A 19,678-nucleotide genomic window follows, 5' to 3' on the forward strand; every position below is an offset into this window, starting at 1 on the left:
AGACGACAATTTTCATGTTTGAGTGAACTATGTTTAAAGGAATAGTTTACCCAAAAATGAAAACTTTGTCATCATCTACTCACCCTCATGTCGTTCCAAACCTGTATAACTTTCCTTCTTATGTTGAACACAAAAGAAGATATTTTGAAGAATTCTGAAGAACCAAATAGTTGTTGGTCCCCATTGCCTTCCATAGTAGAGAAAGAAAAACTATGGAAGTAAATAGGGTCCATCAAGTGTTTGATTGAATCTTCAAAATATTTTAATTTATGTTCAACATAAGAAAGAAACTCATACAGGTTTGGAACGACATGAGGGTGAGTAAATGACAACATTTTCATTTTTGGGTGAACTATGTCTTTAAGATTACTCTAAACCCAAACGCAAACGGTTTCCTCAACTTACCTTCATAAGAAACCTTGAAGCCCAGGGAGCCACTCGTGTCATCCGTTTTAAAATTAAGCCACATCTGATGGCTGGTACTGACCACCAGATCTGGAGTCGTAGTTCCAGACAACCTTAAAATCAAAACAAAACAGAGAAACATTATAAAAAGTGATTCTTCACTTTCAATATATACGCCATCATTTGGCACCTCCGAGGGAACACTGGGAGTTTCCTGATTCCCCTGGCACTAGCCTTAGGGGACCTGTGCAACTGGTCCATAAGGGCTTATGAGACCTGCTAATTAAGCACATTAGACCATCAGGAGACTCTGAGTAACCAGAGAGAAAGCGCCCAGGGACACAGGGACATTCAAAAGGAATACAAGCACTTGTACACCTCTGTCAGAGAGCGCACATAAAACGGTATTGATAAAACTTTATGAAGACCATACATTTCAACAAAATTAATAACAACACACTCAGCAACGTTTCCGGAGCATCTGGTGCGCAAATCTGCATTATGGGGCATCAACGTGTGATGCGCTTTTTGGAGCAGGAGTGATCTTGTTCTAACATTGAGACTCATAGTGATTGACAATAAAGCTTGGGGTATTTCTTCCATACACTTCTGTTCAGAGGGGTGATGAAATGAGATGAAATAGAGGGGGGTTAAAGGAAGGAACGGCAGTGGAGGAGAAAAAGTTGGCGCTGAAGAAAGAGAGGATGTTGGAGATGAAAGAAGATGGGGAGGAGGTTTATGCACACAGAGAGGAGAGTTTAAGAGTGGGAGACACAGCCTGGGAGGAGTCTGAGAGAGGACAGAGAAGAATGCAAACGATGAACAAGAGTACTCACACATGAAAGACTGTCCGCTGATCGCCGATTACAGCTCCGTCTCCCACAGTTAGAGTATCGTAGCCTCGTTCCAAGTCAAACTCCTCAAAAGTCAGCTTGATCACCTACACACAAAGAAAAATCAGAGTCAGCTTTCTAAACTCGGTTAGAAAAATAGCAAAGCAGTTAAAGTTTTTTCTTCTTCATCTTTGGTTCATCATATTCCCCTTTGGTTTGAAAGGCCATGAATAAATAAATAAATAAATAAATAAATAACAAAAGTAGTTTTCTTGTGGATGAGCAACCTAATTATAACACCAGACATTTCATAATATTTTTGAAATCAGTAATTATCAGATTGCACACACTAGCTAACAGAGGAGAAAAAAACTCTTTCTGCAGTTGTAGAAGAAAACAAAGAAAGAATTTATGCATTTGATTTAGGAAACTGAAGAGTCAAAGGTGCATATTTCTCATTCTTCTCCAAGATGAAAACAAGACTGCAGAATTTTTTTTATTCAAAAGGAGAAAAGAACGAGTTATGGAAAGATGAACAATTAAATATGAAGTTTTATTGCTGATAAACAGTAAAAAGAAATACTGTGAAAAAGTATGAATCAAAATAAATAAAAAAGTGCTGTCTATTCTCCCTTTCCAAATTGGCTGCCACATTTCCACCAAATTCTTAATGTTTTTGTAGTGTTTGTAGACCAACTCCTAATGAAAAAGCTTATATAAATGCAAATTGCATTCTGTCCTATGGTAAACACGCTCCACAACAAAGAGTGCCAGAGGTGGAGTGGCAGCATTCTAGGTCACACCGACAGTGAACAAGATTTTATCCTCCTTTACCTCCTCTGAGCATTGCTTTTCTCAATCCTCCCCCTCAACGGAGGGCGTGCTGCCCACGTCAGCTAATCCCAGCGTGTCCTGTACGATGTGTATGATGGTGAGTGACAGCACTGTGGGCGGGGCGATCCTCGACTGACTCACTGAGTGATTATGATGCAAAGGCTGATCCCAGCAAGTCAATACTCTGAGGCAGAGCATGAAACCTGACCATCATGCCACACTAAAACCTTCTTTATAGAAAGTCACACAACAGGACTCGGAGAACAAATCAGTCATTACAGAAAGTGATTCGATAATGTTTAGTCATCAAATGATTGCATAGACGATGAAGATCAGCCTCTTAATTTAGCAAACTTTGCATAATTATCATCATGTGATTATATTACATTACATGCAGCTGCCTGTGATTGAGGGTTTTATTTTTTTTGTCCCAAAGCAAAAGAAAATATTCTACATGACAGGTAAAATGAAACTTATGTGAGAGCAAACTTAAGTATTTAGACAAATATTTGTCATACATGTTGATCATTTGACATTTATAAAAGCAGGTGAATTATTTGGCTAAACATTACACATGAATCATTAAAAGCAGTATTTTTTTGTCTTTAAATTTGGAAGAAAAAACTAACTATTGCAAATATTATATTAAATTTGTAAAATATTATTGTAAATATAACTATTACAAATGGTGTAATGTACACCATTACAATGTAGAATTGTTGTTTTTTTCACTTCATTATTCTTAATACTACTACTAATAATAATAATTATTATTATTATACTTTTTCATTTATTCAGATTTATTCTGATAAGAGTTTTTTATCACCATATTTTATACATGGCATAAAATACCATGCAATATATCCTGCAATATACTGTACTTGGGTGTATTAGTTTATCCTTACCCCCACTCTCACCTATAGCTAAGTAAAAAGGGTGCAATATTTTTCTTGAGCTACATTAACAGCTTCAATATCCCACAGAAAGCTGAGCTGATGAGCTGAAAAAATAAAAACAAATAAAATAAAATAAAATTAAATAATGAAATGAAAAATAAATAAAATGAGAGAAAACATCATAGAATATATAAATTAATTAATAAATAGGAAAATATCACTCCTGAGGCTCTCAGACAAAAGACATTGTGACTACTGTTTCGCAGCTGAGAGCGATACTGCTCAAAGACTACATAGCAGGGAGCGGGACTTATTGGAGGAACGAGGCTTTTTGTCAAAATGGAAGTCCCTGCAGAAGTGGAGTAGTAGATAATACCAGTCCGCTGAATGACGATAGCGCACAGAACAAAAGAAGGACTGATAATTAAAAAAGAAGAGGACAACAAAAGCAATCAGGCATGTCTTCTCATGAACAACTCATTCTCTATTATTATGCCTTCTGGGGATCCTCCTTCTAAGGCAGAAACGCAGTGTCTAGACTCTGAGCTAATGTTTGTCTGTGAGTGGGGGATTCAGCCCGGTGCGGTTCCACATGCTGCCTTCCCTGCAGAGTTCTATCTGTTTCTCTCATTCATTAGTTCCAAGTTCAGCCGTTTTCCAGCACCCATCATTAGGCACCACGGTTGACATAAATAGAATGGACATCTTTGAGTAGCAAGAGCATCTTTAAGTATAGCTCTGGGGAATCTGGTACTGAGGCATTACAGACTCTGCTTCGTCTGAACTTCAGTATGTTACTTGTTTTAGTTGATTAAACATTTCACGCTGCTAACCAAATGTCATTACATTTCCCTTGCACTTCATATAAGCACTTAGTAGTTTAATAAATTCATCTACCAAATGGCAACGTATTTGTTGTGTTAATGGCATTTTAGGATGGAAATAAGATTTTTACCATGCTTGGAATAAAATGACAGGGCCTGTGGCTTAAACACATGTATGTTTTAAAAGTCCATCCAAATTATGCTATAGTATGGACATAATTGTACATAATTTGTAATGTACATATCTCTAAGTCACTACTAAATCTGGTGTGAGGAAGATTATTATTTAATTATTATTATTATTGATAGAGATTAATACTTTATTTAGCAAAGATGCATTAAATTGATCAAGGGTGACAGTAAAGATATGTATAATGTTGCAAAAGATTGAGCACTGAACATTAAACATTAACAGATGTTTCCCTTCACTCAAAATAACAAACTAGCACTTAATTTTAATATTTACTCTCCATATCCCACCATATAGGCTACAAAGCATGCTGGGAATTAACAATCACCACTAAAACAAAACGGCATAATTGAGCCAATTGTCTTAAAATAAATAGGTAACCTTCTTTCCTGTGGATCCTGTGGCTCGCATCATGTCGAGAAGAGGCTGTGATCTGCACTGTGAGGGTAAATCTGTCTGAATGAAAATGCAACTTCTTTCTTTGCCACTAGGTGCCGCTTTTGGAGCAGTAAAAATAGCTGTTTCCCTGGTAACGGCTAAAGTTGGGCGATGTCTATAAAACTGGCATCGGATGATGTCTGCAGTGAAATATTGCGATGGACGATGACATCGGGTGGCGGGGGTTGGAGTTAGGGGGTGTGCCCGAAGCGTAAAAATCTGTACTCAAAACGGCAAGGAAAATCACGATACCGGCTCAACATCGTGATGTCTATCAGCCATCGGAGATGGACGATGGCATCGTCTATCGGCCCAACCCTGGTAACGGCTGTACACAAAGCAGCACTGCACTCACAAATGCTGCTGTATCAGGCAGGCATGATGAAATGGAAATGAAATCGACCAATCGGACCAATCACCACAGATTAGCGTCACGCAAAGGAGGGGTTTGGAAAAAGTTATTGTTGAGAAAATCGTTTGGGAGTCGTTGAGCAAATAAGGTAAAAATAAATCCATATTATAAGACAATTAATTTTTATTTTTTTTGACCTGCTGTTGGGGACTCCCAAAACCAAAAGATGAACCTTTCGTAACCAATAATAGGGGCAATTTAATCAAATATACACACTATTTTTAATTATCACCTTAATTTTTAAAATGAAAATTGCAAGACTGAATTCATTTTTTACAGTGTATTCACCAAAGAATCCTAAAAAGAAGCATAGTTTTCACAAAAATATCAAGCAGCACAATTTTTCAGCATTGATCATACTAAGAAATGTTTCTTGAGGAGCAAATCAGCATATTAAAATGATTTCAGAATAATTATGTAACACTGAAGACTAGAGTAATGTTGCTGAAAATTCAGCTTTGCATTACAGGAATAGATCGGAATTTTTGTAATACATTAAATTTGAAAAAAGTTATTTTAAATTGTAATAATATTTCACAATACTACTGTCTTAGCTGTATTTTTTTAGTCTAGGTGCGTATAAGAGACTTCTTTCGAAAACAAAATCTTACAGCCTACACTTTTGAACGATAGTATATGTACATAAAATGTCTGCTAAATGACAAAAGTAAAAAGTAAAGAGTGTAAAGACCATCAATTCTACCGTGCGACTCCACCGGGCAGGGACACCGGCAAGGGATAGAAGTATCGCTTTTTATTTTAGTTTTTTCATTTATATGTTTATTATTGAAATGTTGTTATATGCATGTCAATTTTATTTAATTTCTTTATTTTCTTAAATATGTGGGTATATAGTATTTGTAGAGTTGTAACTTTTAGTTTTAGTTAGTTTTTCTTATTTGTAAGTCGCTTTGGAAAAAAGCGTCTGCTAAATGACAAAAGTAAGTAAGTACATAAGTGAAACTGCAAAAATGACGATTGAAAAGTTTTCCCATACATTCCTATATCCCCTTTACCTTTTTATCCTGAAAAGCTACACATGACTAAAGGTTTTGGCAAGAAAGTTTGGTGTCTGTAAAGAATCTCAACAGTTCTCCTAAATTCACCTTATTTATAGCAAAATAGTATCCTTATAGCATTTACCATTTTTCAGACAGACTGCTAAATCTTCTGTTAAACAGCTAAGTGCATGCAGTCCCATCTCAGCCCAATGCTGAATGACACAGAAGTTGATATGTCAGACAACTCCAACAAACAAACCAATACCACTTTGTTTACTTTACACTCAAACTGCAAATGGCTTAGATATATACACTAGCTGCTTCCACCACAATTTAACGCAAAAATAAATAAATAAAATACTTCCCTTTAAATATTCATTATGCATCAACAAATGCTAAATGATGTCAAACTCTAGCTAACTGTGATGCTAAAGGCTTTAACAGCTGCTGGGATCTCTCCACACTGGGAGAGTCTTTGGCTCAGGCAGCAAACCAGCTGCAGCGAAATCAAAAGCTCATTGTCAGGTACATTTCATACAGCCCCGGTTCTGCCTCAGTCTCACAGCTAACCTCACGTCTTTTCCGGGTACTATTGTGTCAGAATGAAAATAGAATGTCATTACGGTTGTAAAGAGCAAAAGCAGCAATGTTCCATCTTCATCCGTGCCCCGCTCTCCAGCCGTGACAGTGTGAAGCACAACTGTCCTTTACACACAGGATGAAATAGCGCACTGGGCAGCAGAGAAAAAGCAGGGGGCACTGATAGAGCCGCTCTACCCCGTTCCATTTGCCCTCCATCTCTCGCTCCCCTTCTCTCCCAACTGAGTCATGGTGATGAGGGGAGAGATTTGTAAAGCCATTTATTTGAAGCTAGATAACGAAAATCTGGAGAGCCAGTAAGAAAATGGCCTTGAACTCGACGCCAAAGTCATGACACAAACAGCACCACAGTTTTTGTCTCTACCATGGTATAGCTGCTCGAATGTAGTTTTCTTTATCTTTCATTCTCCTTTAATATAACCGTCATGCTTCAGTTATATATGAGTGTGTAGATATCTGGATATTGTACATCATCTCTCAATATCTGTGTATCCTCTCCCCTGCAACCTGTAGTTATTGGCAAGCCCACATGGAAACTGTGCCCACAGAAAACTCTTTAAATTTCCTTTGGAAAGTTGTCCCCTGTGTGTTTCTTTATTAAATATTTTGGCTCATTTGAAAATGCCTTCAGTTTCCAATAACATTAACTCTATGTTGTGCACAAATAATCAAAAGTTTGGGGTAAGATTTTTTTTTATTACTCTTATTCAGAAAAGGCATATTAAATTGTTCAAACGTGACAGTAAAGACACTTATGTTACAAACAAATGTGTTTACTGAGCATCAAATCAGCATTTAAGAATGATTTCTGGAGGATGTTGTGACACTGAAGACTGGAGTAATTGCTGCTGAAATTCAGCGTTGTCATCACAAAATATTAAAATTGAAAAGAAAAAAACACTTAAGGTATAATAATATTACATAATATTACTGATTTTACTGATCAAATAAATGACGCCTTGGTAAGCTTAAGACACTTCTTTAAACTCACTGACCCCAATCTTTTGAATGGTAGTGTGCATATTACCGTGTTTAAATCAGATTTTACCATTAAATCAGAACAGAAAAGGCGAAAAAAAACAAAGTCTATGGGTTTTGCCTGGGCCTAATTATTATTTCATTTCAAATGACACTCTCTAATACTCAAGTGTGAAGCTACATATGTTTCCACAGCGCCCAGAGCTCATATGAAAACACTAGGTATGTTTTTTGGAAGCATTTACCTTGGAAGGGTCTGAAGCTGTGATGATCCAGGTGCAGTTAGCATTGTTGTCATACTGTACTGGGAAGTTTGGAGAGGTGATGATGCCACTCGGGCCACGGAGCTGACTGCCACACATAGGAGCTGAAAGAAGAGAAACAAATCATGCAGTTTGACTCTTCAGGGAGTGAAACAACAACTCATCTATGAAAGATTTGAGGCTTTTAAGGGGGAAAAAAGATAAAGACCACTTCAGCACCAAATATCACAGTAACAGTTATCTGAACAACAGAATAGAAAGATATGTTGTCACACTATACTGAAAGACACTGATACTTCAAACATGGGATAAAACCAGCAAAAAAAAAAAAAAAGTTTTTCTACAGAGGAATAATATTTTAGACTAAACATGTTCAGTTGTGTTCTCTTGCTGCCAGATAAAAAATAATGTGTAACAATGTCAAATTCGTATAATAACTGATTGCAAATCTATAATGCAACCGAATGAATTAAATTAATTAACTACAAGGTGGTTTTAAACTGATTTTCAGCTCCATCTATTGACATGTCTACTGTCAAACAGAACATGACAAAATATTAAATAATTTTCTGTTTAATCACACATTAATTGCCTGGAGTAACAGAGGAAAAAAGGGAAAATTATCTATAAATCCCAAACATTTAAATTAAGTTAAGTTAAGCTCCAAGAAAAGTTTTAGTTTTAGTTTAGTCACTATCGAGTAAACCTAAAATGAAAAGCAAGAGGACCACAAACAATGTTGAGTTCAACAGACAGACTCACAAGAACTATTTTTCTAGATATCACTCTTACTATACCCTATCCATACCACTTTCAAAGGTTGTGATTGGCTTGTGGGCCTACAGACAGAATGTAACAAAATCTTAAATGTGACCCTGGACCACAAAACCAGTCTTAAGTGTCAATATATTTACGCTAAGAAATTTACAAAATATCTTCATGGAACATGATCTTTACTTAATATCCTACTGATTTTTGGCATAAAAGAAAAATCGATAATTTTGACCCATACAATATATTTTTGGCTATTGCTACAAATATACCCCAGCGACTTAAGACTGGTTTTGTGGTCCAGGGTCACAAATGATTAAAAAAGCACACATATAAAGGCTTAGCCTTCGGCTGCAGTCAATATTTCGCACTATTGTTACCTATCTTGGGTTGCTGGTTTTGATTGGACCGGTGTGTGACCTGAATGTTCAATGACATTACCAATGACTTGAGTGCTTGACTTTTCTGTGACTTTTCTCACAGTTAAAGCGACACTTGCGGCCTCCAGGAGGACTTTAAATACCTCCATCGAATGAAAGCACTCGATGTCTAATGAGAAGGGAGGGCACAGCCAGTGTGTTTGCACTAAATGAATGTTTCTGCAGGTCTGAGACCAGCTGGAGCTTTTAATGAGCTATGTCTGAGGTGAGCTCCTCAGGGCCTCCCCTGCCACACACACACACTCGCAAAGTTTCCTCAAACACTTTAAGGTGGGCTGACATTAAAGAACAAAAGTCTTTGGAAAGTTAATTAACATCAGGGCCGGCTGACCCCAATTTTCACCTTCACAACATAATGTGTGTTGTCTGCAGATTTCTGCTTTAAAGGTTTGGGGTTTGCTAATAATCATTGATAGCATTTTTGTCAATCATCATCAATTTTGGGGTGTAAGAAATTCTCAATGAGAGAACTTCTGGGATAATCCTAACAAATATTTTGGGCACGTATGATTACAATATGAGGTTATAAAAATAAAATAAAATTGACCACTAGAAAAAGATTATGATCCAAGAAAAAAAAAGATCCAAGTTATACAGAAACGTACCTGCTATGTTCTAGAAATGTTTATGGTTATAAAATCAAAAATAACCATCATATAAAATTCGAAAGAAGTTCTTATTTAGGCGGCGATTACACTAGTGCATTTTCATTTTCAAACGGCGTTTACACTTACACTACACAACCTAAAACGCATGTCACGTGACCATTCCTGCAGGTACAACCATAGATATGTTTAGGTAGATTCCCTATTATATAAATGGCGGATGCATTTACGAGCTTGGAGAGGTCGAATGGGGAATCTACTTATACAAATCTATGGGTACAACAATGATGTTACTGTTTACACGGTCGTCAAGGATACGCAGAGCGAATATGGGCAGTGGGCAGCCAAGCCATTGTTTTCAAAAGTCTTTGTTTTACTCCGTTTACACTTAAACGCAACCCCAGAGTTTTCAAACTAAAACGGGGTCAGCAGCGTTTTCAAAAGTCTTAATTGTTTAGGGTCAAAAAGCCGGAGTAGTGTAAAACGGAGTATTTTAAGACGAAAACGCACTAGTGTAAACGGGGCCTCAGGTATCACACAGAACCCTCCTAGCAATGTTCTGAATTGGTTGCAAAAACAAAAAGGTAACACTTTAGTTTAGGGACCAATTCTTACTATTAACTAGTTGCTTATTAGCATGCCTATTATTAATATACTGGCTGTTTATAAGTACTTATAAAGCACATATTCTGCATTCCTTAATCCTACCCAATAACGAAACTTAACAACTACATTACTAACTATTAATAAGCCATAATTATGAGTTGATTGAGGCAAATTTCATATTTAAAATGGACCTTAAATTGAAGGGTGACCAATAAAAATAACCATTTGATAACATTGTATAAAAGTTTTTTTTTGGTTGCCACACATACTTTTCTGCAACATTATGGAAATTTAAGTTAAGGAAATTTAAGTTAATCGTTAAACTTTAATTTCTTTAATTTAAAAAGTTAAACTTTGCCATTACATACAAAACTGAACTATTTTAATAGCTGCAACAGTAGTATAAGCTGTTTTGGGAGAAGGGGGTGGGGGGTGGGGGTTGACAGGCTCAGGTCGGTAATTCTGATGAGCTGTCGGACAAGGGCCGGGGCTTAAATTTGAGGCCCGTGCAGGGCTCTATCGTCACCTACACTTATCTGCAACATTCTGGACATTTAAGGTTATCGTCTATAAAATAAAACAAACATAACCATTAGATCACATTTCAAGGTAACCATGTTGTCACACTCACACACACAAAATCTGGAGTTCTAGAAATGTTGGTTAATGGTTATAAAAATAAAAAAAAACAGTAAAAAATAAAAACATTAGTTTACAGAATGTTAACTAATGTTTTTTTTTACTGTTTTGTTTTATTGTCTTATTAGGCTGTCATGTAAAATAAACTCCCTCCAATGTTTTGGAAATGTTAGTTTAGGGTTACAAAAATAAAACACAATGAATATTCTGAGAGTTGGTCTCAAGGAACACAAGATACCAAGAGACTATGTTGAAGAGACTGCAGGGGTTGTAACTCGAAATCAAAAATGAACCAACATACTCTTCAACATAATAATCATGCTATAAGAAGATGATATCTATTATCAGGGGCTCAGCTGTGAAATAGTCCAAGTGCATTTAAGTTGAAAGGACAGTGCTGCAGTAAGATAATAATTTAAAGTTCACCTAATTCAGGCTGAATTTGATCAAATTAGTTTCAGGCTAACAGTTCCAAGACCCTGGATTTCCCAAAGCACATTTCAAATGTGAGATGTAAAGCCTGTGATGGAGGGAATGAAATACTGGGGAGTTAAAACATAGACAGGGATACAGTACAAAGAGTTACTTCAAGCCACTGGACCAACAATCAACAAACAAAACTCTTTGCTCATGATATAATGTATATTTCAGGTTCTATTAAGGATTGATTTGATTTCTAAATAAAACAAATTAAAAAAAAAAAGACACAACTGTATTTTATAGATTTCTCGTGCAAGTCCTGGATGCTTTAAAATCCTGCAAATCATGGAAATATTTCTACACACAGAGAGAGAAAACCTCAAGGACACACTATTATTATTGCACTTTTATGCTAGTATTTATGTATTTAGCGACAATGATTTATGAGCGCTTTTTCTGTGGCGCCATTAATAATTATTCTTATGATACAGATTTTCCTGGAGCATGCAATTAAAAAGGACCTGTTTTGAATAATGGCCTGGCATTTAGAGTGTTAAATCAATGAAACAAGACAAATAATCATTCTCTACATTAGTGGTGAAAAGGAGCAAGTGATGAAGAAACGGGTTCTGAAGAGCAATAGCTAAATATCAACCCTTTTCACATGAGTAATGGGGCTGATAAGGGAACTTGGTCCATCTGGTGATTCCGACGGTTTCCCAATTCCAGGTCCATTTTCCCTCTTTCCACAAGCCCACAGTGATGTGCCAAAAACTGATCGTTAAATAATCAAAAACAAAGGCAACTGGTGCAATCCATCACAAAGCTGTCTAACTAACTTTCCCCCGAAGATTGTCAAGCCTGAGGGGTCCATGGTGGCAAAGGCCACTGGTGGTGTAAGAGACAGGATATGTAACTAATGAAAGACTAATAGTCCACAGCTGGCCAAGCAGCTCAGGAGAAATTAATCGATATGAAGTAGAAGTGAGCAGGTAAAACTAACGCTTAATGTGTGTGAGCCTGTTGGTGTAGGGCTACAGTAAGAGAAGCGGCGTTCTGTAGGACAGCCTGAATGCTCCAAATAATATATTAAAACAGTTTATTACTCAAATGACATCTAAAAAAAACTCTATGACAACACCAGCGGTTCTTATCTCTGTTTGGGTAAGATGTAAATGCATACTAACAAAATGCATATATTATTATTATTATTTATTTTTATATATTTAAAAAAAAAAAATAAGTCTCTTATGGCCAAGACAATCAATCAATTTATCAATTTTCAATATTGTGAATTATTATTCAAATTTAAAATAACGATTTTTTTATAGTAATATAGATGAATTTTCAGCATCATTTTTCCCGATCATTCAGAAATCATTCTAATATGCTGATTTACTGCTTAAGAAACATTTTATATTATCATCAATGATGAAAATAGTTGAGCTTCTTAACATATTTGAGGAAGCCATGGAACATTTTTTCAGGATTCTTCGATGAATATAAAGGACAAAAGAACAGCATTTTGCAATTTAACGCATCACTGATAGATGAATAACCTATTTCTTTCTAAAACAAACAAATAAATGAAAAATATTACTGACACAACATTTTTAACATTTTTTTTAAAAATGTATGCAGGGTTCGTACAGAAACTGCTAAATGAAATTACAGGACTTTCAAGGACTTTTCAAACACTTTTTTTTTTCATCTTCAAGGTATAAAATCAGAGATCACAATATTGTTATTATCTTGCAAATTCTAATAAAAAACTAATAAAAAAAATGGTACAAATAAAGTGCAGCACATGCAAAGCATACAATGGCTGTGGTAACTTGAAAGGATACTATGGCAAAGTTATCGCTTTCCTTATTACATTTTTTTATGAATATATGATTGACCTGAAGAGTAATGGTGTGTTCACACCAGACGCGAATGAAGCGTTAAGTGCAAGTGATTTACATGTTAAGCCAATGCAAAGACGCGAATAGATATCCTGCGCGTTAACCAATCAGGAGCTTGCTCTAGTAGTGACGTGATTACGACGTAGTGAACGGAGGGAGAAAATGAGAAATCCGAAACAACAATGGAGGACAAAATAATCGTCGCTGTATGTGGACACCTGGAGCTGTTATATCCTATTGCAAAAACACTCACAATAGTATAGTAAAAAAAATAGTTATTTGTGATTGGACCAGTGTTGTGGTATAGTCTAATGAGAATGCAGCAACGAGACAGGGATTCCTTTTGGAGGCTGGCTCCATTTATCATTTGAAAACAAGAAAACTATAACAATCTAAACTTGAACAAAAAATGATTGAAAAATGATGAAAGATTTACAAGAGTTAAGGATGAAAAAACATAGCAATATTTACAAGAGAGGTTGAAAAGATGTGATTATTTATATATATATAAAGGGTGTAAATCAAAAGAAAAGACAAAAGGATGGGAATATTTATATGTCAGCCATTTCGCAAAGAGACTAGAGCCGCCTGGCAGAAGCCCCTCCCTGATGCTAATTCGCGTCTGTTGTGAAGTGAATTTCACACGCGAATGAAGCAAATTTCACGTGCGAATGAAGTGAGTAAACTAAAATGTTCAAGCGTCCAACTACGCACAAATAGCGATTTATTCGCGCAAGTCGCGTCTGGTGTGAACGCACAGTAAAAGCTTCATCATACATTTTAAAAGTTATGAGCTATATCATGCTCATAGACACTAGGGGTGTGACAATACACTTAGCTGAGACAAAGCTCAGACAAAGCTTACATGAGACAAAATACAGATTCTTGGTTTACTAGAACGAGAAATTTTCAATGACAAAATAAATTTTTAAAGAAATTGTCAATGACAAAACATTTGTCTTTTAATCACAAAAAGCAAAACAATGTAGTTGTATTTTGAAACATCTAACCAATCTAGACCCATAACTAATGATAATCTTGGTAATCAAGTAATACTGATTATTGAGAAAAGTGAGTAATCTGATATTTTCAGTAATAAAAATATACCTAAGTGAAAAACAGCCTTTGTATTGACTACATGGTAACACTTTATTTTAGGGTATAAAATAAATACATTATGTATTATAATAAATACCTGCAGAGGGCACCAACGGCCTGGTGAGGTTTCATTTTACTGCGTGATTCAACGACGTTCAAATCCAAGTTATTTTAATATTTGGCCACATACAAACCCAGAGCAAGGTTTGGACTTTTATTTCGAAATAGCGATGTACAACAAATCACTTAATAGAAATATGTTTTCTCCTGTGTATGCATAGTTTTATAAATGTTTTATGTTGCCAAGCAGCTCAAAAGCAGGTGTGTAAAATTTGGTGTTATCACTCTCACTCTCTCATCCTGGTCACTGGAAGTTCAACATGGCACCTCATGACAAAGAACTCTCTGAGGATATGAAAAAAAATAATTGTTGCTCTACATAAAGATGGCGTAGGCTATAAGAAGATTACCAAGACCCTGAAACTGAGCTACAGCATGGTGGCCAAGACCATACAGCAGTTTAACAGGACAGGTTCCACTCAGAACCGGCCTCACCATGGTTGACCAAAGAAGTAGAGTGCACGTGTTCAGCGTCATATCCAGAGGTTGTGTTTGGGAAATAGACGTATGAGTGCTGCCAGCATTGCTGCAGAGGTTGAAGGGGTGGGGGGTCAGCCTGTCAGTGCTCAGACCAATATGCTGCACACTGCATCAAATTGGTCTGCATGGCTGTCGTCCCAGAAGCAAGCCTCTTCTAAAGATGATGCACAAGAACGCCCACAAACAGTTTGCTGAAGACAAGCAGACTAAGGACATGGATTACTGGAACCAACATGATAACGACCCCAAACACACCTCCAAGACGACCACTGCCTTGCTAAAGAAGCTGAGGGTAAAGGTGATGGACTGGCCAAGCATGTCTCCAGACCTAAACCCTATTGAGCATCTGTGGGGCATCCTCAAACGGAAGGTGGAGGAGCGCAAGGTCTCTAACATCCACCAGCTCCGTGATGTCGTCATGGAGGAGTGGAAGAGGACTCCAGTGGCAACCTGTGAAGCTCTGGTGAACTCCATGCCCAAGAGGGTTAAGGCAGTGCTGGAAAATAATGGTGGCCACACAAAATATTGACACTTTGGGCCCAATTTGGACATTTTTACTTAGGGGTGTACTCACTTTTGTGTTCAGCGGTTTAGACATTAATGGCTGTGTGTTGAGTTATTTTGAGGGGACAGCAAATTTACACTGTTATACAAGCTGTACACCCACTACTTTACATTGTAGCAAAGTGTAATTTCTTCAGTGTTGTCACATGAAAATATATAATAAAATATTTACAAAAATGTGAGGGGTGTACTCACTTCTGTGAGATACTGTATACTGCCTTTTAAACATTCAAGTACCTTTTCATAAATATGGCTGTTTTCAAGGGTTTTCCAGCACTTAATTTGAAAAAGTCAAGTACTTCAAGCACCTTGTACGAACCCTGTGCATGTAATAAATTATAATAATTTAATATTTAATTATTATTATTAATAATAATAAATTATATAATACTAAAATACAACTAAGTATAACTATAACTAAAACATATATACAGTGATAAACAATATTTACAGCTTTGGACTCCATTGTATATTCTCTAACGGTACCATACCACTGACAGGTTGTGCCGCAGGTAGTTAAGATGCATGGTGTTGGTACCACAACTAAATGCCAGACTCGCAGTTCAATTTACGGCGTAAGGCAAAGGTGGCAGTGTGGTGGACAGCATCTCTCTGGGGATGTGACAGTTGTTGCAGGAAGTCCTGGGGGCTGTCCTAGCCAATCAAAGTCAGAAATTAAGTAAGGCTCAATAAAATAATTAATTGGAGCCTGGTGAGGCCAAATAAGCTGATTACTGCCTGAGCGATACCATCTCTTCTTTCTTAGGAAATCTGCTTTAGAGATCTGTTGTCATCCTCTCCATTTCCTCTCTCTCATCTCTCGCTTTTTTCCCCTCATTGTCCTCTTTCATTCTCAGGTCATTAATCAAGGATTGTGTGACAAAACAAAACAAAATAAAACTGTGTGTTTAATAATCTGATTACCTTGTGAACAATTTTGAACAAAGGTAAAATCTGGAGGAAAAAAGAATAAAATAAAATAAAATAAAAGATTTCCACAGTGACATACCTCTGCAGATAGGCCGGTCATCACTCCAGCCAACATAACTGTCTGTAACTCGCAGGCAAGTGATGCTTTTAGACCCCTGAAGCTCGTAACCTTCGTCACAAGAAAAGTGCACGGTAGCACCCCGCCTGCAAAAGAAAAATACTATTATTTTGCAAGGATACCAAGCCATACATCTATAAATTCTACATTATGTACATTCTGCACAGTCAGTCGGTCATTATGGCAAAATAAATCCCGATGTGGAAGTTTATTTAGCGATAATGACTGGCCGGCTGAACATTGTCCTAATTATTATACGGCTGCTTAGCAAATAAATCAATAAATGGACATGAAACATTGATATTAGTTGAAAGTATGGCATTTTGTGAGAAAGAGAGTAACAGCAGAGTGCTATGAGAGACATGAAACTAGCACAGGAGATTGGTAGTCAGGGATAATGATCAATTATACAGTTTATCAGTCATTGTATGCAGATATCTGACTGCAGAATGATGCGACTGATGAATCAGATTCAACTGAGTTTCATATATAATTCTATTCATCCCCTTTGGAAAAGATAGAGAGGGGGAAAACACCATCTTCTATCATTTCCCTGCTTTCTTTTCCAACTGCGCAAAATGCTGATGCCAGACAACTCAAGCCCTTCACAGCAGTTCCCAACCTCTCACATGTGAGCTGGTATCTGTTCATGGTTAAATCAAATAGCATGTCAGCATAAATACCCCCTCTCTCCTGGCCGGCAGCAGTGGTCCTGTCTGATCTCGGTAATGGACAGCTTTTGGGAAACTGCGATGTGCGTTTCCAGATGCATCTCTGTGCGCTTCCATTACCTAGCCACTGATGAAGGGGTTCTCAGGTAGCCGGAGCTAAGAACATTCCAGTAAAAAAGTTTCGATTGTCTTTCACTTCCCTGCTGCGATTGCCCTGAGAGCTAGTGAGTGTAAAACGGATTGTCCTCATTTGTCTGTGTTAGAATCCTCTGGGGCGCTGCCATTCACCCTGCGGGAGGACGCTGACAGTCTAACTTGCACCGCAGGCCGCTATGTAGCAGCACTGTGCCTGGAAATGACACTACTATTGCTCTGTCCCCAATCAATTAAATAGGTCCGGACCTCTGTCTCATTTTCAATCTCCTTCCCTCTCTGTCCTCTTTTTCGATCATAAATGATGGTTCACATTCACTTGGTTTCTCTCCCAGGTCATTCCTACTGCCCCCTTCATTTATGTCGAAATATATTGAGTAAAATGTTTTAAAGGGATAGCTCACCCAAAAATGAAAATTCTGTCATTAAATACTCACCCTCAATACAAACCCAAAAGACTTTCCTTCATTCATCTTTGGAACACAAGATAAGATATTTTTAATGAAACCGAGAGCTTTTTGACCCTGCACAGACAGCAATGCAAAGCAAAGCAAGGCCCAGAAAGGTCGTAAGGACATCAATAAATAGTCCATGTGACATCAGTGATTCAACCTTAATTTTATGAAGCCACGAGAATATGTTTTTGTGTGCAAAGAAAGCTCTCGGATTTTATTTTATTTATTCAGATTTAATTTGTGTTCTGAAGATAAACGAAGGTCTTACGGGTTCGGAACAACATGAGGTTGCGTAATTAATGACAGACTTTTAATTTTTGGGTGAACTATCCCTTTAAGGCAATGTTTTGAGATTGAAATCATATTAGATAGTTAGCGTCACAATTAGGTGAATACAGCAGTGAATTTTAATTAATTTTACTATTTTGGTTTAGGAAAATGTTGCCATTTTGCTATTTCCCAACATCTCACATGTTTTTTTCTACTTCATTTCTTCCCTTTCTCTGACATGTTGTCTTGTAAATATTGTTTTAATTTAATAAATGTACATGTTTTTCCTCTGTCCTCAATATCGGTATTATTCTGTTAAAGGGATAGATCACCAAAAAAAATAAAAAAATAAATGCTGTCATCATTCATTCACCCTCTTGTTGTTCCAAACCTCTATGACTTACTTTCTTCTGTGGAGCATAAAATAACAGTTTGTTTGTTCATTTGTTTATTTAATTATTATGACTATTTTTGGTCCATATAACAAAAATCAATAGGAACCAAAATGTTTTGGTAACAAACACACACACACACACACACACAGAGAATAGTAGTTCCACAGAAGACAGAAAGTCATACAGGTTTGTAAAGATACGAGGTCAGCAGTAAAACTTTCAATTTTGTGTTAACTATCCCTTTAAGTCTTTTGCAATTTCCCTTTAACTAATAGCCAAATTCTTAATGACATCACACTACAGGAAGTGACATCATTGTAATGGTAAGACAAAAGCAATGATTTGGTGATGTTTGTATTGGTGTTTCAATTAAAAGTATTCCACCACTCATCATTATTGATAAAAATAAATAAAAAGGGATTTTATCCTTATGTTTTATGTAAATACAGCATAACCACATTTTTATACATAAGGCACTGAAAAACCTTTCTTTCCATCTCTCTCTCTCCTTCTCTCTCTCTCTCTCCTTCCCCTCTTGCTGTGACCTTTGGGAGCCCACAGCCCATGTTTATGCTGATCAAATATCCTCCCTGAGCCCTGAGAATTAAAAGGCCAATGAGAAATTAAACAGGTGTCCACCTCCTGCATCTCTTGTTATTCATCATCCTGGCATTACAAACACTAAATTAACTGCTCTCCTCTTCCCTCTCTCCTGCGTGTCCTCTCAGTGGACTATTTTAATAAGTAATCCATAAACTCATTTCTCACCTGAAATCAGAGCCTTTTCTTTTGCCCCTCTCTGGGATTCCTGGGTCTGGACACATGTTGTGTCCTTGCGCCACCCCCATCTGCGATACTGCAAATGAGAAAATGGGAGAAAAAGTTGGTGTTTATGAAACAGCAGGGTAGGATGGATGGGATTTAATTTTCCTCTTAAACATTGTTGTCATAAAAATAAAAAAATAAAAACATTAAATGGTTATCCTTCTATGAATCTTGACTCAACATTTGTGAGGTTTGTTCAAATGACGACAAATATTATTTTTAAGTGAACAGCATAAGTTTAAACACTTGGTAAACTTCTTTGTCAGTTGAATTCCTTTGACGTAAAGTTTATATTTCAATAATTTAACAGCGTATTTGCATGTTCATAGTTCTCTTATGATGGTTATTTGGTCTTCACTCTATTTAACTATTATAATTCATGGAATTATTATATGATTTAGATGTACATTTTAATTTTTTTTTTCATTCATCATAACCTAATTGAGGCCAATTGAGTGGAACCATTCAGAATTAATTCATAGTTTATTGCTATCGTGACATCCCTTCAAATTAAAATATAGGCCTATATATAATTCATAT

General features: G+C 36.6%; 1 protein-coding gene across 1 annotated transcript in view; it reads right to left on the minus strand.

The window, feature by feature from the left end:
• The window catches only part of LOC306847270 (CUB and sushi domain-containing protein 2-like), a gene marked incomplete at its 5' end in the record, with an annotated part of 308,039 nt that overhangs the window by 128,802 nt on the left and 159,559 nt on the right, over positions 1 to 19,678 (minus strand). Inside the window, 5 exons of the mRNA XM_079381119.1 lie at positions 406 to 518; positions 1,242 to 1,345; positions 7,657 to 7,778; positions 16,331 to 16,455; positions 19,082 to 19,169. Of these exons, the coding sequence (XP_079237245.1) occupies positions 406 to 518; positions 1,242 to 1,345; positions 7,657 to 7,778; positions 16,331 to 16,455; positions 19,082 to 19,169 (552 nt within the window). The remainder of the gene's footprint in view (positions 1 to 405; positions 519 to 1,241; positions 1,346 to 7,656; positions 7,779 to 16,330; positions 16,456 to 19,081; positions 19,170 to 19,678) is intronic.

This window comes from Barbus barbus (assembly GCF_936440315.1).
Source record: "Barbus barbus genome assembly, chromosome: 27".
NCBI classification, from domain to species: Eukaryota; Metazoa; Chordata; class Actinopteri; order Cypriniformes; family Cyprinidae; genus Barbus; species Barbus barbus.